General features: G+C 39.8%; 1 protein-coding gene across 5 annotated transcripts in view; it reads left to right on the top strand.

Moving 5' to 3' along the window:
- Positions 1–168: 168 nt before the first annotated feature.
- CARS1 (cysteinyl-tRNA synthetase 1) overlaps positions 169–24,502 on the top strand; it is a 39,462-nt gene continuing 15,128 nt past the window's right edge. For 4 of the 5 annotated variants that reach the window (XM_064163228.1, XM_064163229.1, XM_064163227.1 and 1 more), the window contains exons 1-18: positions 181–233; positions 5,447–5,692; positions 8,616–8,707; positions 9,545–9,633; positions 9,931–10,027; positions 10,470–10,568; positions 11,491–11,640; positions 12,389–12,529; positions 13,285–13,373; positions 14,506–14,627; positions 16,342–16,454; positions 17,515–17,643; positions 17,857–17,986; positions 18,288–18,391; positions 19,367–19,464; positions 21,142–21,331; positions 21,728–21,796; positions 24,351–24,432. In XM_064163228.1, the coding sequence (XP_064019298.1) occupies positions 209–233; positions 5,447–5,692; positions 8,616–8,707; positions 9,545–9,633; positions 9,931–10,027; positions 10,470–10,568; positions 11,491–11,640; positions 12,389–12,529; positions 13,285–13,373; positions 14,506–14,627; positions 16,342–16,454; positions 17,515–17,643; positions 17,857–17,986; positions 18,288–18,391; positions 19,367–19,464; positions 21,142–21,331; positions 21,728–21,796; positions 24,351–24,432 (2,065 nt within the window). In that variant the 5' untranslated portion in view covers positions 181–208. Of the gene's footprint in view, positions 234–5,446; positions 5,693–8,615; positions 8,708–9,544; positions 9,634–9,930; positions 10,028–10,469; positions 10,569–11,490; positions 11,641–12,388; positions 12,530–13,284; positions 13,374–14,505; positions 14,628–16,341; positions 16,455–17,514; positions 17,644–17,856; positions 17,987–18,287; positions 18,392–19,366; positions 19,465–21,141; positions 21,332–21,727; positions 21,797–24,350; positions 24,433–24,502 lie in introns of all 5 variants that reach the window. The other variant, XM_064163230.1, reaches the window with a different exon arrangement.

The following is a 24,502-nucleotide window of genomic DNA, read 5'->3' as shown; positions in this document are numbered from 1 at the left end:
GGTGGCAGGCGGGAGGCTTGGCGGGCGGGCGCTGGGGGCGGGCGGGCGCTGGGGGCGGGCAGGCGCTGTGGGCGGGCGGGGGCGGGCGGTGCTCCCTCGTTGCCATGGTGACGCGGGGCCGCCGCCGGAAGTAGCGTACTGGCGGGCGGGGCGAGGCTTCCGGGCACGCTGTTGCATCAGCTCGCGAGTGAGGGGAGGAGGCAGCAGGATGGCAGCGCCCGCCGCAGAGCACGGTAAGGCGGCGACCGGCTCCGCCGAGCCTCCGTCAGGCGAAACGAAGGGCCTTACAGGGTTGTCACTGCTTAACGTCGCCGCTGTCACGGTGTCAGGCGGGCGGCGTGACGTCAAGCAGCGGTGCAATAGCCCGCACGCTGCTCTTAGCGCTGGGGCGTCGGGGCGGGAAATGGCGGCTGGGTGCCTCCTCGACGCGACCCTCGAAGCCCGGGGGGTTGGCGGCGGGGTCCTCTCAGCGCACCTGGGTGCGTCAGAGGGAGTCCCGCTGCCGCGGGCCGCTGAGGGGCGAGGCCGGCAAGCAGCCATCGCGACACGCTCGGGGCAGAGGTGACGTGTGAAGTGCTTGTTGGGTGGGGGCCCCGGGGACATCACCTGTGTCGCCCGGTGGTGGGCGACACGTAAGCAGCTCCTGGTGCCACTGCAGGGTGTCGGGAGCAAGGAGTTCGCAGTGCGGTTTGTAGGTGCGTAGAAATGTGGATCTCTAGGTGCAGGTTGCACCTCTGCGACCGATGTCTCTGGATCGGAGGACCTCCAGTGCCTTGCTAGACCAGGGGAAGCGATCTCTGTTGTACCTGACCACTGACATAGGTGCCATAACGATGTCACAGAGTCATTTACGGGAAAAAACCTGGACCACCTCAGCAGCGGAGTTTGGAAAGGGCTCCTCAGCTCGATGGGCTCAAAGAGATGTTAAGTGGCTGCCAGACCACTTGGGCAGTTGTGTGCTTATCGCTTCACTGTCTGCTCTCTTTCACCTGCCTCTCTTCTGCCTCGCTGTCTTTCCTACTCATCTGTGTTCTTCCTTGAACTCCTGCCCGATCTTTTTTGACTTTTCTGGACTTTGTTTTTGTGGTCGTGTGTGAATGATGACTTACACGATGTTTTTCCGTATGGAAGGAGGGCCAGGGTTGTCCTGTAATTTTTGGCACTGCTGTAGCAAATGGAAACTTGGAATACCAGTCATACAAGTATGAAATACCATTATGGTGTGTAAGGGGTTGGAAATTTCTGTCATTCCAGTTAAGGATCTGTGGATTTAAAGATTTTACTCTTTTTTTCCCCTTTGTCACTGAAAGTTACTTTGCTCTTTGTTCATCACGAGTATATTTGCTGTAAGAGAGTCCGGAAACATTTACTGTTGCTAGGGAACCTGCTTTTTCAGATGTATTTTCAGTGTCCTAGTTAAGGTGGGGGAAAAACTGCTCCAGCAAAGGCTTGGTTCAGGTTGTGCTTTACGAAACTCACAGCTAAGTTTACTACTGGGCAAATAGTATCTGGTTTTTTTTTTTGCTGAACTTGTTATTGTTACTTTCAGTTTCATTTCTGGGGAAGTGGAAATGGAACTTAAAGGGCTGAAGTGACTAGAACTGACAGACTCTTTGTTGTTGGGATGTTCTCATCTTAAAAATCTCTGCTAAAAGCCTCTTGGTCTTCTGAGTCTTGGGAAGTCCTTCGTCTGTCTGTGTGTATGATGTGCCTTGCATAGATCGTGTACCTGCATTAGTTTACATCTTCTGAAATGTTTGTGGAAAAGGATACTTTAGCTCAGCTGAGCAGAGAGCTAGATTTCTCTCCAAAACTGCTAGAGTGGGCACCCAGAATGATAAATTCCTGGTTTGGAGCTGTAAAAGTGGTGAGCGCTGTTACAGTTAACTTTTATGAGTTGTTTAAAATCTGTGAAAGCAAAGTTGGAAGAGAAATGACATTTTGAAATGTTCACAAATCTCTAAAAGGTTTCTTCTTGGAGAACATCTCTGCAGAAATCCCAGCACTTTTCATTTGTCATCTAATTATGGTCAGGGAAGCCCAGGAAACCTATTTTTTCCCTGAAGCAAAGTAACTCCATGTTTTTTTGTGTCAGCTAGCTTACTACCTACTTCATGGCTTTTCTATATTTACTTTGCTGCAACACCTTCAAGGAACAGAGATGTTTGTTTTCAAGCTAAGGAAAATGAAACATTTCCATCAGACTTGATACTGTGTGGGTTGCACATCTGATTAAACAGGAAAACGTGGTTTATGTGCAAATAAAGTGTACAAGCCATCCTATGCCTTTGAGTCTGTGTGGTGCTGCAGCTTTGCAGACAGATTCCCTGCGTCCTTCAGTCATTTCCAAAGCACTCCATGCATGGAAAGAAGAGTGTATGACAGATTCTCTAAAGAGAGTATACATTGGTGTTAGAAGAAAACTGTATGACTACAGCAGAATTTTTGTGGAACAACTTCTTAATCCAGGGGGAGTGTTAGATTGTTAATATTTGTTCTTATAATTGTTCAAGGTTATTTTATATTCCTCACCAATACCCATGCTCCGTGATGATTTCTGAACAGAGGTGCTCTTGGGTGGTATGACTTGATGTTTCTGGATCATTACATTCATTTGAGTCAACATTTATGTTAGGCAACAGCTCTGTAATACTCCTGCATTTCTGCTGTCAAGAAAAATGCAATTGAGTAGCAGCAACTGTAATTTTTCTATGTTTAGTAGTGATAAAATTGGAACAAACTTCTACGTAAAGATAGATTTGACTGCTTTGTTTTCCTTGGAATGCTCTGGTATGCTGCCTTCCAGCAGACAGGGCTATCTTACTTACTCTTCCTTCCCTGTGTTTTGGGAGAACTTTTTGTTTGGTTAGTTCAACCCACAAGAACTCAGAAGAATACCAGAAGTGAGAATGATTTTGTCCTTTATGTACTGAAATAGGATATTCAGAGGTTTTTCAGAATAGCACTGATCACTCAGCACTCTCAAACACAGCAGATTTGCTTGTGTCACAGCATCTAACTGCAGCAGAGAGTAGAGCCTATCTGTGCTACCTTTCAGCTAGCTGTCATGGTCTGAAAAGTAGCCATCAGCCTAGAAAAGGACCTTTGGAACCCAGCATGGCCAGCGAACCTGCTGGGAGCTGGAAACTGCTGTGGCTCAGCTGCTGTTGTGCCCTGAGGAGCTCTGTCCACAGCTGCTTGGGTATGTGCATGCAGTACTGCACTTGCTGTGGGCTGCAGTCATGGGTGTGAGTTCAGGATGAATGTGAGGCAGTGATAAGTCTCAACATAAAGACATTCTCTGGCTAGGTCCCCTGTGCTGGCTGGTTTCTTGAAGGTGTTACACTTTAATGTCTGCTGTTGCTTATGCAGCTAGACATAGCACCAGACTTCATAATTCAGGTGCTAATGTGTGTACCAAAACCGTTCAAAGTAGTTTTGTTTGCTCAGTTTACCAGGACTGAGGTGATACTAGCATTCACAGGCAGTATTTGCCATCACTTCTTACCAGAATGAACTTGGATGAGTTCTGTCACCTTTGTTATATTTGTGTGTAAGTTTGTGCAACTTCTCTTTTAGATTGGTTTAGAGATGTGGTTGGGGAACACTTACATTGTTTCAGATACACTCACTGACTTTCCATTAGCAGCCTAGTATGTGAATAATGGTCATAATAACCCTAATAATACTTTACAAATTGAGTGTTGTTTTCCTTGCAATAGATCTCTTCTTTGAGATATAATTTCATTTATGCATAGATCATTCTTGTCATCCTCTTTTTTTTGGCCTTCTCCCTCATGATTCATGGATACAAACCTCACATTCACACAAGGCTTATGTCTTGGGTTTCCATCGTGAATGAATGTATTTCAAAGCGTTTCATTGTGTATAAACATGTGAAGTTCTATGATGATAATCATCAGTAAATATTTAGGAGCCTGAAAAGTTTATAGTAAAATGAACCCTGTGAGCAGAAGCTGAATCCTGTTCAGCTGGGTAAGGCAGGCCTGTAAGGTCTAGTTATGAACCATTATTCACTTGTTAGTCCTGATTTTTACATGGGTAGCCCCTGAGGAGGATTGAGACTTCACAGGAATATGACTTTACTTTTCTGTGGGGCTTCTAAATATATTTTGTGGCCTTTGATTATTTTTCTTAAGTCTCTGCTCTTTATTAGCTCTGCTGATGTGCCACTGTATTTCATCTATATGCAGAAGAGTCAAACACAAACTTACTTTGTATCTAGCTGTCATATTTCTGTCATCATGAGTTCCTGTAAATCCTTAAATCATTGATTTCCACATAGGAAATAAGCTGCTCATAAAGCCTCAACTCATGATCTTTGGGAAAACGTTTCCATGCTGTAGCTTCTCACATCTCTTAGTCCTCACCTCCCCATCTCCTTTCCTCCTTTCCAAAAGTAGGAAAGGTGTTGTGTGAGCACCTTCAATGCTTTGGGAACTACTCATGTAGAAGCTACATGTGTTAATGTAAGCACCAACACTCTTGGCAATGGTCTGTCAGGGTGTGGGAGCAGAGACAGGTGTTCTCATACTGCCTCTTACTTTATTGTGCTATGGCCTTGGCTACTTCTGCAAATTACCTTTTAGAGCAGAATATCAGCTTATTGTTTATACTGTACTGTGATCATGGACAGAGTTATGAATGTTGAGTCACTGCAGGAAAATAGGAATGCACTGGCCCAGCTGCCATCACCTCCCCAAGTGCATCGTACCTATGGACGTGCACGGGGCTCGCTGTTACTGTGAGCATCCTCGGCAAACCACAGAACCCTTTTGCTGCTTCCCCTGTGTCCCTGCGTTTGTAAAGATGGAACATAACAGAACCTGCTTGCCTGTGTACCAAATAACTCTTGGCATTGTGAAATTGTGAGGGAAGAGTGCAATTTGATATCCTTTCTGTTCATCTGTTCATACATTTAGAGTGGTGCAGGTATGGGAGTATACAGCACCGGCTTAGGACTACAGATGTTAGAGCAAGAAGTAGCTGAGAATCATGCTTGGGAACTTGCATGCAGTCTTGGAAAGAACTAAGGATGTGCTCAACTTGACAGGGTAAAATAATATTCATATTTAAATATTTGCAAGAAGAGTGTTTCAGCAGTGTGACTGATCAGGTTTGCTGTATGTGAAGAATTTTCTCGGATGGCAAATAGAAAATACTTTCTCACTAAAAGGAGTTTTGTTTTTGTCCTTAGAATCTTTGTCTAGATGTCTCCAAAAAACACAAACAGCATGAACATAATCCTATCAATAGGAATTATATAGTTAATCAATAGCATGTATTAAATATATTTTTCTCAAATTTCTAGTCAGTTGCTAGAGCAAATTTAGAGTGGGAGATGCTTAGTATAAGGATATATTTTGGTCATGGGATCTCCTTCTTCCTTTAATGCTGATCAAATGTCCTGTGCCTCTCTTTACAGCTTCCAGCTACAGTTTTATTCTGAGCATTAGTGAAGAGGAAGCCAGGGTGAAGGCTCTGAACGAGTACCTGAGCACTCGTAGTTATATCCAGGGGTTCACATTTTCACATGCAGATGTGGAGGTATTCAGAAAGTTTTCGGGGCCACCTGTGGACCAGTATATCCATGTTGTCCGGTGGTACAGACACATAGAAGCAATCTATGATGGCAGCAGTGAAAAAAATGAGCCTTGTAAACTTCAAACAAGTGAGTAATGTGAAACTGGTGGGCAGGTTATAGACTAGCTGACATTGTGTTGGTTTTATTGCTGGGAATTCCTAGATGTTCCCTTTCATACTCTCTTGCAGGCTTCCAAATTTCCTTTATCAAGCTCATTAAATTCTTGTTGCACATAATTACTGCATAACTGATCCTTCCTGACCTGTTTGAATGTTAAAGCTCTGTTTGCCACATTCCCTTGATTTTGAAATGACTCATTGTGTGGAGTTCTTTTATGTGTATGTTCTTTAAGAAGCCAACTACCCGATTGTGGAGTTTGGCTTTTGTCCCTAAAATATCAAGATTTGCTGGGTCAATGTCTTTTTTTTTTTCCCCCTGCAAGAGTAACTGTATATTACAACTTATTGCTGTATAATATACAGATTCATGATACAATAAACTAAACACTGTCTCCTATGATTGTTACTAACACTAAATTTCAAAAACCATGTTTGAGATCTTTTTTCAAACCCTGGTAATTGAGGCTTTGCTGATGATTTGAGGAAATACTAACTGGTTAATCTAGGGGATTGTGTAAGCATGGGTGCTGGCATTTTTGAGAGCTGCATCACTGTCCTGAGTTGTTTTCCAATGAGCTAGTCTAATTTAATTGCTTTATAGCAAGATCCTCGCTCAGGGAGTCATGAAATAATTAATAACACAGAGCTGTTGTGTAGTGCTTGCAATACCTACAAATGAATGCATAATGTCTGTCATTTTTGCTGATGGTTGTTGACTAATGTTACTCCAATGCCATCTCCTCATAACCTGTCATTGTACTTGCTCTCAATTCCTAGCCCAGCAGTAGTTCAGTCAGACTGCTGCAAGTAGATTGTCATATGTGTGTGTGCCTGCATGTGTTTGTGCTGGTTAGTAATTAATTTCCTCTTCAGCAGTGAAGGAATCTCATCTGTATTGCTGGCTCTGATAGCAGATTAAATGCCACTAACGACAAATTGTTTGCAGACTTTCATGGATCAGACTGGTACAGTAAAAGAAGCAGCTTCTGTTTCCCTGTCCATTAAATCTTTAAGTCTCTCATCCTGAAGAGTTTTTCTTGTAATCTTCTTAATCTCTGCATATGTATTTGAGCTCCTGAAATGATGTTCTGCAGGGTTCACCATGAAAATGATCTATGACCATGCCACACTTCTTAGACCTTGGATAGTTATTTTGATTGAGTCTTTGTTTTTTTTTTTATTTGAGTTTGGCTTGTTGGCTTTTTTTTTTGTTTGGTTGGTTTGTGTTTTTTGTGTGTGTTGTAGAGCTCCAGGGGTGGATTACAGCAAATGAATGTCAGTTCAACCAGGAAGAAGACTGTAGCTGGCAGAGACACAGTTGAACAAACTCAGTAGTATGCCTTTGACTTTGCCCTTGGTGTCGGTGTAGCGGATATAACGTGACACCTTACTTATAGGCTGAGAACTTCAGGGTGCACTATCTGGGTTTTTGCTTATGTTCAGTGTGGTTTAAGTAAAGAAAACTTAGCAGATTTATCTTTTATTTAACTAACCCACAGAGGCTTCTTTCCCTGAGGGAAACATTAGCTGCAATTAAGCATACCAGCATAATCTTTGTAAATCAAAAGAGTAAACAAATCCATACCTTGGGTGTATGGTTTGTGTTATGGATAGGCTGCTCTTGAGCTATTCTCTTCAGGAGGACCTCATTCAGTGTAGTGTTTAAACATATTTCCATAGATCCATAACATGCAGATTAAATGGAGGCCATTTGTGAGATGGAGTGATGCAGTTATATATATAAGGATTTTTTTAACTTACTTAGGCACTTATTCAAAAAAGGAAGATGAGGAAGAGATTAAACTTTTTTATGCCACAAATGTTTACATGACTTGGTTTTAAACCAAAATAGTCATACAAAGTTATTAGGGTAAAAGAGTTAATGAAGAGCACCCTGAGACACAGGATCAAGAAAGGCAATTTTGTTGTCAAAACAAGTAGCTTGTATAATACTGTAATTGCAGTTGAAACACATACCATGAGCATTCCTAGAATGCTAGGCTGTGTGTTTTAAGCTGGCAACCTTGCTGTGTTTTTGAATTTCCTGGTTTGCTTTCATTCCTACTTAATGCAATAATTGGCTTAACATCATTATAGCTGTGAGCAGCTCTGTGCATGGCAAACTACATCTCGTTGACATACAGTTTGGTTTAAAAAAACCATGATTTCAACAACAACTAATGTTGCTTCTTGAAAATGTAGAAGAAAACATATGCAAGAGTATTGTCACTGATACTGCCTTGGGTTTTATCTCCTCTCTTTAATGGCAACATTTAGCATTGTGCTGGATTGGAGCATAGTTGTGGTAGACAAGTGTGTTCAAAAATTCCGGGTGTACATTGCAGCAGTGCATGATGAAAAGCTGAGGTTCTTTCTAAACCTTTCTGTCTCACATCCCTCCGCCCCCGAGTACACACACTCTGTCAATATTGGTTCTAGAGACTAACTTTGGGCTCTGGAGATTTTTTGCAGGTTCTGTGTGAAGTCTGTGATATGCTGTCCCAGTAAAATCTGGCATTGCAGAAAGCCCAGGACTGCTGAAAAGCTCTATTAATAATTCATTAAATTCCAAAGCTCTTGTTAATGCTTTAACTGAATTCCATACTCTTACCCTTTTACTTCCTATTACTTGGACCAAAAATTACTAAGACTGGCAAGTAAGAGAGTACATAATAAGTTAGGTTGAAATAATTTGGTTTTAGTGGCTTTGTAGGAAGCTCTAACAAAAGTAACTGGATTATTAGGATTGGAATGGCTTTATCTATTATATACAGATTTATTCATTATTATTTTTTTGATGAGTTAACAATGTGATAAGAAATTGTTGTATTGCATATATGTTTGTGGAAAGTGTCTTTTCAGTTCTCTTTAAACTGTTTTTCCCCTCCCAGGTAAAGGCAAGCGTGTGCAGCCCCCCTGGTCTCCCCCCGAAGGCACAAAACATTCTAGGCTCTGCCTCTACAACAGTCTGACTCGAAATAAGGTGATTAAATGAAAACAAGCAAAGAAGCAAAAGAAGTGGAGATTTCCCTACAAACACAAATAGAGAAGTCATCAAATGTTTGTTTCTGAAGCGTTGACCCTTCAGTAGACAGGTTTTTGGGTTGTGTTTTGTGGGACGTTAACAGGCACGTACCAGAGGGACTGCATCAGTCAGTTGTATTTGCTGGGTGTGTTATAATGTATACAATAAATCTACACATACTACAAGCATGTGCATAGTGCATGCTACATAGTTCCCAGTTGAAAGTTATCATCATGCAAAACAGGCAAGGGTTCAGCTGTAAAGTATAAGTAATGTGAACAGAATAAAATCTGTTTCTTTCTTTTGACATTTGTGGAACAAAATCTTTGCAATTATATCATTATCATATAATCTGGTAAAGCTTCTTGTGGTCTAGTTTGAAGGTCTTTTGGGAAAGAGAGGAAAGATTAAGAATACTAATGATACATGGGATACAGTATTCAAGGGTGTGTCAAATGACTATGTTCTGGAACCTTTTTCAGTGCAAAAGAGAGCCTGATCTTCCCTTTTAGAAACGCAGCTTTAACAGTGTCCTGCCTCTTCCAAATGTTTGTAATCTGGTATCTTGTTTGATAGGAGTGCAGGAACCATAAATGCTCACACCCTGCTTTCTCTTACATGATAAAGCTAGTGGTGATCTTTTCTTATGCTAAAATAGGGAGTGGAGTAACTGTTCCCTTTTTCTTCTGTAATTGTAATCGATATTTTCACATTGTAATCACCAAATGTGGTGTTACTGGCCTCAGATCACGTCTTCAGTTTCTTCTCATCACTGTACCTTCCCTTTCAATTCAGGAAATCTTTCAGCCTCAAAATGGAAAAAAAGTGTTGTGGTATTGCTGTGGTCCAACAGTTTATGATGCTTCTCACATGGGACATGCCAGGTACTACAGCTGCTTACTTTGATATAGCATTTGAAGCAAAAGATTAATAGAAAAAAGTACCTTATTTAGACCAATGTACTACTAGAAAATAACCCTGTTAGGCTCAACAGTTGAGATTTAAGATTGAAAGCACGTTACAGTGTTACATCATTGTGTAATTAAAAATTTAGCAGTAAATGAGAGAGAATTAGAACTGCTATAAAGTTACTGACTCTGATATTAAAGTAGGTTGTGCATAGAATAGAAATACACTTGAAGTACTCACTAAAAACACTTCCCTATCTTTTATACTTTCAGGTCATACATCTCATTTGATATCCTGAGAAGAGTCTTGAGGGATTATTTTAAATATGATGTTTTCTACTGTATGAATATAACAGATATTGATGATAAGGTAAGATCTTTTTAAATTGCAGTCTGAAATACTGTACTTTGAGCACAGAAGTCAGAGTCATATGTAATTGCCATTTGATTAGCCAAGGCAAATCTTACCTTTGATATACATTTTGTACACAAAGTCCTTGATTCTTCTCAGGTTTGTAGCATTCCCATGGCAGCAAAGCCTGTGTTGTATATAAATAAACGTTGTCATAAGTAATGGAGATTAAGCTAACAAAGATAATATCTTGTTTGCTTGTTGTTGAGAGACTTAATTAACTCTGTTGAGGTAACTGATTAACTCATTATCATGTGTTCTGGGGTTTTTATTACAGCATGTAATCCTTGAAGCCTCTTAAATTTACAGGGATCTGAAATGCCTTTGGGGTGTAATAGATTGTATTTGCACTTCGTTTAACTATGTGTCACTTCACAAAAATACTTTCACCTCTCTATAGATCATCAAAAGAGCAAGACAGAATTACCTCTATGAACGGTATAGAGAGACCAAATCAACACCAGATCAGCTACTTGAAGATGTGAAAACTGCCTTAGAGGTGGGTGTGATATTTAATCTCTGCTAGCATGTTAGCTCCTTACTCAATATGTAGCAAAGCATCTAAAAAAATGACTCTTAACTTTGCTGCTTCCTTAAACTTTCAGTTCTTGTTGAACAGGTAGCACACGAATTAGGAATGTTACTGGAACTGCTTTCTCTATTGGTTTTGAAATGGCAAGAACTGTCAGGAATAAAAAAACATGCCTGAACTTGTTTGTAAATGTGTGTGTAAAGCTCAAAAAAGCATTTGGATGCTCAAACTTTGTAAATAACCCTTTTAAATGGCTTTTAGACAGTGTTGTGTCTATAATCTTTTAAAGCTTGTGAGATTTCTCTTTTGTAGCACTGATGGCTTCAGAAAGAGCACAAGTCTCCAAAGCTTTAGGATTTAATAAATTGTCTATGCTGGACCAAAGGTGGGGGAAGGTGATTCTCTCTGGTCATTTTTAGAACTACAGAGCACAGAGAGATTATCAGTCTTATGAACTAAGTACAGGCCTGAAGTAGGAGGCCTGGAAATTCTGCTCAGTTCTGATCGTCTAACATAGTCTGTGTTTCACATTAAAGCTTCTCTTCTTCAGATGGTGACTATCAAATGTGTAATTAAGGTGATCAGCTATGTAGGAATGGGAAGCTGCTAAACAAGAGGAATGCTGATGTAGTAATTGATAAAGTCATTCTGAAAAACTGGATGTGAATTCACTTTTTTTGGGCTTCCTTTTTATTTCTGATGAGGAATGTGTTTCAGGAATTCCATATCAGAGATTTTTCTGTGGCATAATGTATTCTTCATTAGCAAGGCACTATGTGGCTAAGACTATATTGTGCATAGAACATAGCAAAATGTGCTGCAAATTTTGCTGCACTGCAGAATGTACTGCAAATTCTTTTCTGATTGATTTTTTTTTAATTCATTGTAGCTCTTTTCAGTTAAATTAAATGAGACAACAGACCCAGATAAAAAGCAAATGCTGGAAAGAATTCAAAATGCAGTGAAGTCTGCCTTTGACCCTCTGCAAGAAGCTGTGCAATCAAAACTCCCTGCAGAAGAGATCAGCAGATGTCACGAGGTCAGTGTGAACTTCTTCTGAAATTTTATTTGGCTTATAGTTGTTAAGGGGAATTAAGAATAATGTCCAGTTTGTAATAATACCCTGAAACATGATGGGGATTTTTATTCATAAAAAGAGGAATTGTGAGCATGAGGACTTTTAGTCCTCCTAGTCCTCAGGCCCCCATTCAGTACTAGAAATTAATCCTTGAATTCAAATATGTAGGTTTGGAATGCTGGTTTTATCAGTTACTTTTTTCCTCTCCCACTATGATAATTACTCTGTGATTTTCATCTTTCCCATGGGGGGGGTTTCTCTTTGACTTTTTTGTCTTTATGAAATAGTTTCAGTATAGATTACTGAACGTGCATTAACAAACATTTGAATACTGGTGGCAGTTTTCTGCATGAGTGTTTCTGTCTCTGATTGGAGAAGGCTTCAGTGAGGCTGCTGTTAGGATAATTCAGTGGCAGTGAGTGGAACAGATGATGGGGTGTAACTGCAAGTCCCGCTCTGTGTTTACACACCTATTTAAGTGATTGATATCAAAGCAGATATCACTTACGAGTTTATCTTCCTTCCTTGGTTTGTTTCATCCATATTTATGAAGGTCAGGATGGCAAAGGTCTGGTAGAAGCTTTGATTACTCTGTATTCAAAGCCAAGTGTCTTTTTCCTTTAGCAAATATCTCTGGTCAGAATCGGATCTTGAAGAGTTTAACCAGGGCGAGTCTTTGGTAGCTGCACTTACAGTTGTTGTTTTATAGATACTGTTGGAAGAAGCCAAAGATTTGCTGTCTGACTGGTTGGACACAAAATTTGGCAGTCAAGTGACTGACAATTCCATATTCTCAAAGCTCCCCAAGTTCTGGGAAGGGGAATTTCATAAAGATATGGAAGCACTCAACGTAAGTAAACTGTTTTCTGTTCTAAAAGTTTATATTCCGTGCCTCAGAACACCCATGATACAATTTAGCTCCTTAACAGGTTTCAAAAACCTAATGTTTGACCATATTTGATGAAGCATTTCCTTTAATATGAATAGGTAGCTGTTAAATTCTACCCGTTCTATTTCCATCCCAACAAACTTAAATCCACTGTGCACGCTACCAGTCAGTTAACTGGTGATCAAGTTTGATGTGTGCACTCCACCCCTACACCTTGGTGCAATATAATCATCAACTAATCCAGAAGTTTTAGAGAATTTGTTAGCTGGCACAAAACAGCCCTGCCAACCTCAGCATTTAGACTGATTACTTAGTCCTCAGCACTAAGAAATGATGTGGTGATACAATCAAGGACAGCTTTGCCTGTTACAGATGAAATGCTGTGTCGTGTGCAGTGACATAGATCAATGAAAGTTTGTTTATTCACCTGCAAATCAAAGGGACTTAATTCCTGTTCTGTCAGAGGGACAATAGGTAGAAGAGCTGACTTGTCCTATAGTAGTTTGCTGTTAGTTTTGCCCTAAAGGCTGGGTCAGAAATGGCCACAGCACATTGTTTCAGAACAGAAAGCTTGAAATAAGAGTCTTAGATTCTACTCTCACTTGCTTTTAATCCAGTTTTGAACCAATGTATTTTATATATATATTTATCTCTAGTGCATACTTGCCCATGTATAAATATATATTTATGATATAAAATTCTGCTTTTTCCTCTAGGTTTTACCTCCAGATGTTTTAACACGGGTTAGTGAATTTGTGCCAGAAATTGTGGACTTTGTGAAACAGATTGTGGATAACGGTTACGGGTAGGTTTGGTACTGGATGCTTTTACTGTGCACTGATTCCATGTCAGGGCTAGAATGGGTGCTTTCAGTGCTTACCTGCAAACTGTCTTCTCTATTTTCACATGCAGTCTTTCCAGAGGTAGTAGTGTTGGATTAGAGAAAGGGACTTCAGGTTCCTTTGCAAAAGACCCCATGAAATTGTGTTATTCTGTACTTCTTTGTTACAATATTATAAGAATTTAAGGGGTTAAATGTATAGGGTGAAATCCTCATTCACTAAAATAGATAGTCAAAAGTCTCATTCACTTGAACTGTGTTTGACTCCTGGCCTTCATTAAGTGGGCTGAAAAATGCATTCATTGAGGAGATGGCTAGAAATCAGCTGTAAATATAATGTTTAATAAAGAAGTAATTGTGAACAGTTTTCCTGCCATTAATATCTAATATTTGTTAAAATCAAGCTAATGCTCTGCAAGTTCCTAAGTACTATGGTAGATTCCTGTTCCAAATTTTTTACTTCTCTTTCTGGTAATAGCCTACATTTTTTTAATATGGATGTAATTTTGTTGTGAAAAAGACAAACCTGTGGTTCAGATTGCCATAATGTCTCTTGTATGTTCTTCCTTTAAATTTAGATGATAAAAATTTGATTTAAAGTACTTTTATTTTTAAAAAGAGACAGTTCAAAATTGGCTGTACTGAGTTATCAATATGTCTGGTGGTCTTGAAACTTGCCTTGTGTCAGAGTTCTTATTATGAACTTGATTTCCTAACAGAGATTTTATTATGTCTCTAGTGGGATGAAATTAGCAGTGTGGAGGGCAAAACAGATTGAAACAAACATAATTTCTATTACATTGTTGCAAAATACTTGGAAGAATTGTAGATATTTCTCCTCTTGAGGCTGTTACCTGATGTCTCACCTCTTAAGAGTTTAACAAATTATATTAGTTGGTTTTCCTATTGGTCAATTTTATTATGCCTTTCAGTGATCACTCTGAAGTCTTTATGGTAAGGTCTTAAAACAGGCTCATTTAAGACATCTTTACACTACTGACTAGCTGCATACAGAACTTAAGACAATGATTTTTGGAATGAAATTCACTTAAGTCTTGGTAGAAAGTTGGCTAAATAATGATCTTGAACTTTTCAGGTATGTGTCCAATGGGTCTGTATACTTTGATACTATGAAGTTTGATTCCAGTGAAAAACACTCCTATGCTAAACTGGTTCCTGAAGCTGTAGGTGATCAAAAAGCTCTCCAAGAGGGTGAAGGTAATAAAAAGAAAAAAACATGTGCATGAGCTGCTGAATAAACTGATGATGTGTTGATCTCTTCAATTGATTGCACTGACGTTTGGATCACAGTTGTTGTCAGAGCTGAGTGGTTTGCCTGCTGTGCTTCCTGGAGCAAGAGATTTCTTTTCAAAGCCAGCACTTCCCTGAAAATGTGTAATTTGAAAATATGAAGAAACAGTGTTCACTCTAAGATGGTTTTACCTTGGATTTTTTAAATTAGTTTCTGTTTTTTGGGGGGTCAGCATTGTGAGTAGCTCAGACATAACAGCTACAGTTATTTGCTGTTCATCTGATGTAAAGTAGGAGCAAAGGCGAGTCCCCTCTGTGCCAGGTGAAAGCTCTCCACCTCAGGCTGTGGTTATTTCATGACAAATATTTAGCTCCCTCTCCCACAATCAGAACTCTTTTTACTTCGTAAACCTATGTGTTAAGCTAAATCTAAATATAGATTTATAGTTGATCCATAGCAGAAGAGTAGATTAAAATACTCAGTAAGCGTCAGGTTATACAGTTTTAGCAGCAAATCACCCAGAAAGCCTGTAAAAAGCATTTTAAAATGACACTCATACTAGGTGAAATTAAGACACTTAATCTAGGTGAAACAAGCAGAATCTGAGACCTGCAGCTTAAAATGGATATGTTCTTTTTTTCCTTCTTAATTCAAACCCTTGTAGCTGAAATCTATATGAAATAAAAGGTGCTGCCTTAAACCTTATCTTTGAGGTAACAGGAATGTGTAATTTCCCCCACTTCTGTTGAATTGTTGTGTCCTTTTGCAAATAGGAACTGATGCTGAATGATTATCTGTCAGTTTAGCTGCTGTAGTTCACTTGTGGTGATTGCCCTTACCCTGACAGGCAATGTCATTTTGACTGTTCCAGGCAGCAGAAATACTAAAGCTTTTAAAGCTGCAGTTAATGTAAATAAAAGCCAAATACTTCTAAATATAAATAGTGGTAGACATTCTAAACAGTTGAGATTGCAGGTATCTCAACCTGTATATCAAAATTAATTGACAAGCTTAACTTTGACACATTTGTCTTTAGTCTGTCTTGGATTCTTAGGTGGTAGGTGCTATTGTTAACCACTTTTGGTCTTAAACACTACTCCAGAAATGGTAAATTCTGTTTTAAAGGTGTTATAATCAGAGTATGATCATAAGGTGCTAACAGCAAATACTGCAGAACGTATCTGTGATGCTGATAAAGCAGTAAATGTAGCTACAGAACAGCTCCCAGCCATTCTGTGCAACTGCCAAAATCGGGAGGGGAAGAAATATGCTAAGAGCATGGTGTGTGTGTAGCGTGAGACAACTCTGGTCTTAATTTGGATCCTTCTAACTTTGGAGTGAGCTGACTCTGCAGTCTTACTTGTCTATGAGTTTTTTTTGTTCTTGCTTCTTTTTCTGTAACTGCAATATTGGAATTTGCCTTCAGGGAGAGTGTAGATGAATCTCGTGTCAAAACTTAGAAAGCAGTGCAGCTGATACTTGTAAGATTTCCTGTGCATTAAACAAAATCCCAAAGGATTTTCAAGGCTAATTATGAGGAATTTTGAGAGCTGAGTGGTGGTTGGGTTTTTTTTTTAATTTATTTCTTTAATCTACTTGATGTAAGTCACAGCAAGACTAAGAATCAGTGATGCTGGTGCTTAAATAAAATGTATATATTTGCATTTTCCCTTTTGAAAGGTGATCTGAGCATCTCAGCTGATCGCCTGAGTGAGAAACATTCTCCAAATGATTTTGCTTTGTGGAAGTGCTCCAAGCCAGGAGAGCCCTCATGGGATTCTCCATGGGGAAAGGTAAGGGCATTATAATCAGGGTTTAGATCTTCATCACCTTACTAAAAAGCATGTTACACAAACATTTTGCCTCACCTCATATTAATAATGTATAGATTATGGAGATCTTCTATTGAATCATAGATAATTTGGAATAAGTATCAGTCTGGTACCTTCTAAACAGAAGTCTGTATGGAGGTTCATGATGGCTATTACTGGTAATCTGTTCTCTTGTTTTTGTGTACAGGCTTTAGCTGCAGCAATTTTATAGACACTTTTTTTTCCCTTGTGATCAAAAATACCAATGTAATTTAAAAAATAATAATAAGCAGGATAACCAAAGCATCTGTGATGGTTTGGGTGTTCCCTGCTGCCCCCTCAGTTTAGAAATCACCCAGACTAGACTCAGCTGGCTCTGGAAATATGAGTGAAGCTTATATTTGCAGCTTAGCACAATATACAAGCAGATATTTACAGTATATACAGTTATAGACAGAGATATACAAGGTAAAAGGTAATACAGAAACACAACTCCCCTCCCAGAAACTTGATTCCCCACGAGGAGCTCTCAACCACCCCTTCACCTTCCCCCTACCCCTCTCAACCTTACCCCAGTCCCAAAGAAGAATAGAGGTTCGGCCAGAGGGTTAGGAAGCCAAGTAGGTTAGTCCAAAATGGAGGGTGAGGTTAGAGAGATGCAGCTCAGCCAGCAGACCCAATGAGAGTGGTGCCGAGTGTGTTATCTATGTTTTGACTTACATTTTTATACATCTCAGTAAGCCTATGAGGGAAGTAGACATCACTCTTGTTTTGATTTCACAGCCTATGATCTAGTCCTTCTCACCAAAACATTCTAGCTAGCTTCAAAGTAGCACAGCAACACAGATGTATATTCCATATTTGATCTTCAGGTTCACAATATACTTTTATGAAGATGAGACTAAGAATTGTTTCTTCTTCACAGAACTATTCCATTTCCTCAGGCTTGTAACTGCTTGGGAGCAGACCAGTGAGGGAATGATACATAGGCAGGAGAGAAAGACAACTAACTGGTAGTCAAGAAATGTCTTTTTCTTAATAGGGTCGTCCAGGTTGGCACATAGAATGTTCTGCTATGGCTGGATCCATCCTAGGAGAGTCGATGGATATTCATGGAGGAGGATTCGATCTCCGCTTTCCCCACCATGACAATGAGCTGGCACAGTCCGAGGTGAATGAACTGGCATGCAGTTTCTGCAGCCAAAAATCAACATGTTTTGACTTCAACTTGCACAAATCCATCAGTTAATTTTTAACATTTTAAGTGTGTTTTACATAAGCCTGATTTTGTGTTCTCAGGATTTCATTCTTAAACTATCCTACTTCATGGCACGTGTGTAAACAGCATCAGCATTGGGTCTTTGGGGGTTTGTTTTTGCTGCAGGCTTACTTTGGCAACGACCACTGGGTTCGGTATTTTCTGCATACTGGCCACTTAACAATTGCTGGTTGTAAGATGTCCAAATCTTTGAAGAATTTCATTACCATAAAAGATGCACTGAAGAAACATACAGGTAAAAATTACTTTGGAATTGGAATGCTTTTGATGGTACTTTGAGTGCTGACTGTAGTAATTTTGCTAATCGGGCACATAATGGAGTTTCCAAAACTGGCTAACTTGAGGTGTCGTTCTAATTTTAGAACAGCCTTCTTGTTGGTATTGTTTGTGTGGGTAATAGTTTTCTTGCCTTATTTTTTTTGTATTCTGATAATAACAGTATTAAAAATTATGTTCTTAGCCACTGCAGTATTGGAGGCTATAAAAACCCTTTACATTATGATTATTTTCCTTACTTACTTTGAATCTCCTAATAGCACGGCAGTTACGGTTGGCTTTCCTCATGCACTCGTGGAAGGATACACTGGATTACTCAAATAATACCATGGAGTCAGCTATTCAGTATGAGAAGTTTATGAATGTAAGTAAGCTTTCTCTTCCTCCTCCAGCTCTCAGCTTTGTGCTGTCAGATGTATTTCAAGGAATAGAACCCAGTGATTATATAGGCCATGCCCACAGACTGTGTTTGCCTTTTGAATGCATCAGGTGGGATGTCACAGTGTTTAGCTGTCACTGAACATTCAAATCGTGTAAGTTCCACAGACAGTTGTGTTTCTCTGCAGCTGGGTGTTCTCTCCAAATTTTGACATCAGTGAGCAGCTTGGCACTTAGACACAAGATTAGTTTCTCAGTTCAGCTTGCTTATAGGATTCAGTCCAAGAGACGCTCTTGTAACGTGTTTGCCAGATCAGACTTTACACAAACGTAGCCGAAGGGAAGAGGGAATATCATTCCTACCTGGTCTTCTCACTGCATACATCCAGCATTTGCCTCTGTGCCTTGCAGGCTTACATGAGAGATCAGGCACAGTTACTTTCCTACGTAGATTTGAGCTGTGATTTAAACCCACGTTTCTCACAGCATGTTGAGTTCACTAATCTTGGTCATACCAGCTGAAGCTGTTCTGCTTTTTATGTAAAATGATAGGTTTCTGCCACAGAATAAGTGAAAGTTTTCATAAAGCTGGATGCCCACAAGAAATAGGACCTCACTGTAAAGCCATTATTGAGCTTCCATTGCTGGCAACACATTTAAACATCTGCCATAGAACCTCTTGCCTACACTGTTGTTAAATGGTACTGCATTTGAGCAGTTTGGTGTTAGAATATAGTGTATTGAACAGTGGCAGAGCTGAGAGAGAACTGAATTATAGTTCAGCTATGATTTACAGTTATGCAAGTTGTATGAGCTTCCTTGTTTTCAACAGACATTCAGTAGATCCTGGCTGATACAGTACTGAAACTATAAACTTAAATTTAAGAACTAGTGCCTCTTTGTAGTAAACATTGGTTGTGTCTAATTTAAACTGGTTTTAAACTATATTCTTCTTTCACAGGAGTTCTTTTTAAATGTGAAGGATATTCTTCGAGCTCCCACTGATGTGACAGGCCAGTTTCAGAAATGGGGAAATCAGGAGGCAGAGCTGAACAAAAGGTGAGTGGAGCATTTCTACTTCTCTGTGAACAGCCGTAGTGTAGCTACATGTTTAATTATTTTGCAGAATGACTTGCTATTTATGCAGTGGTATTTATAAGTCTGTAGCATTTGCACTGAGTTCCTCAACTCTATAGTAGCTAGTGAATTTAATCTTGCAAGAGCTTTATGAAGAACAGATGAAATTGGTAATTTCCCTTTCATTTATGTTAAGAGCACTGGCATGCTTCATCATCCTGTTCTGGAAGTGAAGGAGAAGACATTTGTTAGATAGCTGTCATTTTCTTCACTACTGGAAATGTCCTTGTGTCTGAGAAGTGACTGGTAATTCACAGTGGTTACAACTGGGAAAATAGTATTTTACACTTCTCAAAGTGCAGTGAGCAAACTCAGACAAACAGAAGTTCGAAGACCTGACTGAAAGCAAAAGATCAGTGCCAATGTTTGAAATATGTTGTTGAGAGAGACAGTGGTATCCATATTGCAGTCTGTCTCAAACAGCTTCCTGGGTGGCTTCTATTATGTGTAAAATGAAGGCCAGAAACATTTCACTTTGCAGTACCGAAAGTGTTCCTAGTCCATTTGTTGCTGTCTACAACTACCTGAAGGGAGGTTGTAGTCAGGTGGGGGTTGCTCTCTTCTGCCAGCAGCAAGCAGCAGCAGAACAAGGGCACAGTGTCTCAAGTTGTGCCAGGGGAGGTGTAGGCTGGATGTTAGGAGGAAGTTCTTCACAGGGAGAGTGATTGGCATTGGAATGGGGTTGCTCAGGGAGGTGGTGGAGTCGCCGTCCCTGGAGGTGTTCAAGCAAAGACTGGATGAGACATTTAGTGCCATGATCTAGTTGATTGTCTAGGGCTGGGTGCTAGGTTGGACTGGATGAGCTTGGAGGTCTCTTCCAACCTGGCTGATTCTATGATTTCATTGTGATGGACACAGATGTTGACTATTGAAGAAACAAGGGCAGGTGGTTCTATTTAGTGATGTCCTCTAAAAATTTCATCTTCATCTGGAGAATGGTAGAGATAACTGTTTTTGTTTTAAAGAGGGAAGATAGTTAAGTAATAAAGAGGTCAAAAGGAAGGGAGAAAGAGGAGCAGAAGATATGCTGCATCGATATTTGGATTTGTCTCTTTTTGTCTACCATTTTTTGTGCACTTTTCTCTGGAAAAAAACTCTGTTACTTGAAACAGCAGTTTGACAGAATGGTACTTAATACACTTTATTACTTACGGTACCTATTCATGAGCAGCCCATGAATTTATTTGTTATATCTGCTTGCAACAGCTTTATAACTCTTCACTTTGTGCTCCTCATTGGAAAGATATTTAGCAGAGTACTTGGCTTGTAAAAGTAAGCACATGAAAGGTACCAAATAAACAATTTATACTGCTTTAGAAGCTAGCATGAAAAAGTTAGTAGAAGAAAAAGTGCTTGATGTGATTTGTTTGGATGGTTGTTGCTAATTAGACTTCCCTGCCTTCCTTTGTCCATAGCAGCAGAACAGGCATCACGAAAATGCCTTTTTCTTGGTCATCTGGTTTTTCTGCACATGTTAACTATGGCCAACAAAAGATTTGTCTCACTTTTAGGCCTTCTTACTCTTCCAACAGAGATTCTTCAGAGCAGATTGCTGATACTTCTGACACCCATAGCAAAACCTGTTTTTTTCCTTCTTAGTTTCTACGACAAGAAGGCAGCAATTCACGAAGCGTTGTGTGACAACATCGACACCCGCTCTGTCTTAGAAGAAATGCGTTCGTTAGTCAGTCAGAGTAACTGCTATATTGCTGCCAAGAAATCTTCCAGACAAATGCCAAACAGACTTCTTTTAGAAAACATCAGTGCCTATCTCACTCAAATGCTAAAGGTATGTAATACCAAGTAGTGAGGTTGCCATTGCACTGTGCAACTGTTAACTGTACCCCCAAATTACAGTGTGTGATGCAGCAGGAACAGTTCTGATGTTACTTTATAATTTCACTTTGGTTTATTAGCTAGCAGAGAGCCCCTAAGACATGCAAAGAAAGTTAGACAGTAGAAAAAATAGGAAGTCAGAACATTAAATCTGACAAATATAAAGCTAAATCTGAAAACCAATGCTTACTATGCTGTAAAATATAAAACATCTTATTAGAGCAATGAATTGTGGGTTAAATGAGAACTAGGTGGCTCCAAAACCCTAATACATGTAATTTTGCTTAGTTTTCACATGTCTGTGACTTAATGTTTACAAACTTATCTTTTTTTTCCTTTCCCTGACCAGATTTTTGGTGCCATAGAAAGTGATGATGCAATTGGCTTTGCTGTTGGAGGGAGCAGTCAAAACATAAATGTAAGTTAAGGACAAATACACCATACAAAATTACTCTGTGTCCTTTGAAAGCTTAGGTTAAAGTGATTATCTTACTGATCTGTAGCCAAATTGCATTTTTTCCTCTTTAACATTTGCATCTGAATTAATTAATTGGCTTAGGGAGCAGAATTTTCCTTTTGTGAGAGTTGGGGTTTTTTTATAGGTTTGTTTGACTTAATGATAGACAAATTGTATAGCAACCAGAAAAGAATTATCCTCTGAATGATGAGTCTGTTTAACAAACCACGTTAACTGCAGACAGCACATGTTATGGTCTAAAGAGTCATTACAAGTATTTGTCTGTTAAGTAGCTTCAAAAATATAATTATACTGATTAAACTTCCTTGTGGTACACCAAAAACCAGCCTGGAGGCAGCTGCAGTTTTATCCACATTTCCATCTCTTTCTGCCTCATTTGTAGCCATAGTTTTTATCTGGCTATGGCAGGTCGTTTTGCTTTGGCCACCCAGCAGTTCCACTCTGATTTTTCTGGAAGTACTTGGAGATACCTGGGAAAAGTGCTGATCTGATAACAGTAATGTTTCATGATGTGGGCAGGAAAATAACTCCATAGGAAAGCTAATAACTTTGCTCTCCTTGTTCATGCAAAAAACGTGACATGGACAATTCAGTGCTGGTTTTCAGTTATTTTTCTGCATTCCAAGCTGTGACCATATGTGTTTATTCTATTTCTCCTTAGAAGAAGGAACTAAAACATTTGTAGGATAACAAAAAAGCTAAAGTTTTTATTCATCAAAGGAAGATGAAAGCTTGCTTGTGGTTGAAGAATGTGAATGAACACTCATCTGATAATTGCCCATGCAAATACTTAATTACTGTGCTGTGGAGATCTCTAGTAAAGATTTAACAAGGATAATAAGGAAAAATGCTCAGTATGCCATACCAAAACCCCTTGGTAGTGCATTTCAATTTAGCTCAGAATTATTTTGAATTTCAGAAGAGAGACAGCAGCTTAAATTTTAGGGAAAATGAAAATGAAATTCATATTTAGCATTTCATTCAGGCAGTGTTTACTGCAGCTATGCTTTATTGAAAGCTTGGCAATAGCTTGGAAGGGCATCTGTAAAGGACTGACAAAAGTAGTGGCAGTACATACTTCCCCTAACACTGCCTCATCGGCGTGTTGAGCTGGTTTCAGTGTACAGAGGGCAACTGGAGATGTAACTGTTGCTCCCTTTCCTGAATCTCTTCCAAACTTGCCAGTAGCAGTTCCAGTTGTGAAACTGACTGCACAGTGTTCATGTTTATGAAAAGGTTTAACAGAGCCCCTCTGCTCCTTTTATATGGGCTCTTTTGGAGCATAATGGACTATCTTGTCTGCTGATGGCACAGAAATTTGTCATGGCAGTTTAACAGATGAGAAAGAGACATGGAAAATGTAGGGAAAACAAAAGTGTCCATTTTTTCCTCTCTTTCTCCTGCCCTCCAAAGTAACAAAACCTCTAAGCAGTGCCCTGGGTGCTTGTTGGGATTCCAGGGAAGTGTTGGCAGAGGGCACTGATCTCTAATTGTTTCTGTAGTTATTCAGTGCTGTTCCCTAGCTGCTTGCTGTTGCTATTCACTACCATTGAGAACAGGATTCTCAGGAGTTTAGTTTTTTTGAGCTTTCATGACCAGCACTTACACCTAAAATAATTCAACAGTAATCTCTTCCCACTTTTTGTGGGATACTGAGTTGTGTGAGGAATACAGACAACTACATTGTACTGGAAATAAATACAATTAACATAAGATGACATCTGAGGATTGAATCTATGTTGTAATGAAGTAAGTCCTAATATCAGTTTCACTTGGTATTATGTCTGACATGCAGTTGGACCCCAGTAAGGCAACACAAACCACCGAGAAGTAAGTTCCTCTGGGTGCCCATTTTATTCTTATACTGCATTACAGTTAGCTGGACTATAGCATAACCCTGTGCAACTGATGTGTCTGTAAGCAAAGAGAGATGAAAAAGGAATGAGGAAAGACAGAACTTCTCCAAGTTAATTTTATCTGCACAAAAGAAGAATTGACAGCTAGTGCAAGTTACAGTCTATCTTCTGACATCAATAGATCAGTGACAGCTTTTTTTAATGCAGATCTGCTCTGAGGGGCGTCAAGGTCCATCCAATAACACATAAATATATAGTGGGTAAGGGCATGTTTTCATAGAATCATAGGATCAGTCAGGGTTGGGAGGGACCACAAGGATCATCTAGTTCCAACCGCCCTGTCATGGGCAGGGACACCCTACCCTAGAGCAGGCTGGCCAGAGCATCATCCAGCCTGGCCTTAAACACCTCCAGGGAGGGAGTCTCAACCACCTCACTGGGCAACCCATTCCAGACTCTCGCCACTCTCATGGTGAAGAACTTCCTCCTCACATCCAGCCTGAACCTACCTATCTCCAGCTTCACTCCATTCCCCCTAGTCCTGTCCCTCCCTGACATCCTGAAAAGTCCTTCCCCAGCTTCTTTTTTTTAATATCTAAATAATGATTAAGCTAACTGTAGAAATAATTGTCCTGCAGATTGAATCCACAGTGATGCCATACCTTCAAGTTCTTTCTGAGTTCAGAGAAGGAGTGCGACAAATTGCCAGGGAGAAGAAAGGTGAGAGCTCACTTTTTCCTGTATTGCTGCACATGAGACTTGGAGGTTTTAGGAATCAAACTGGGGGGTT

The sequence above is a fragment of the Pogoniulus pusillus genome, chromosome 24, assembly GCF_015220805.1.
Source record: "Pogoniulus pusillus isolate bPogPus1 chromosome 24, bPogPus1.pri, whole genome shotgun sequence".
Classification (NCBI taxonomy): Eukaryota; Metazoa; Chordata; class Aves; order Piciformes; family Lybiidae; genus Pogoniulus; species Pogoniulus pusillus.
Note: the sequence above shows the minus strand (reverse complement) of the source record. Positions and strands in the feature narration are given on the sequence as shown.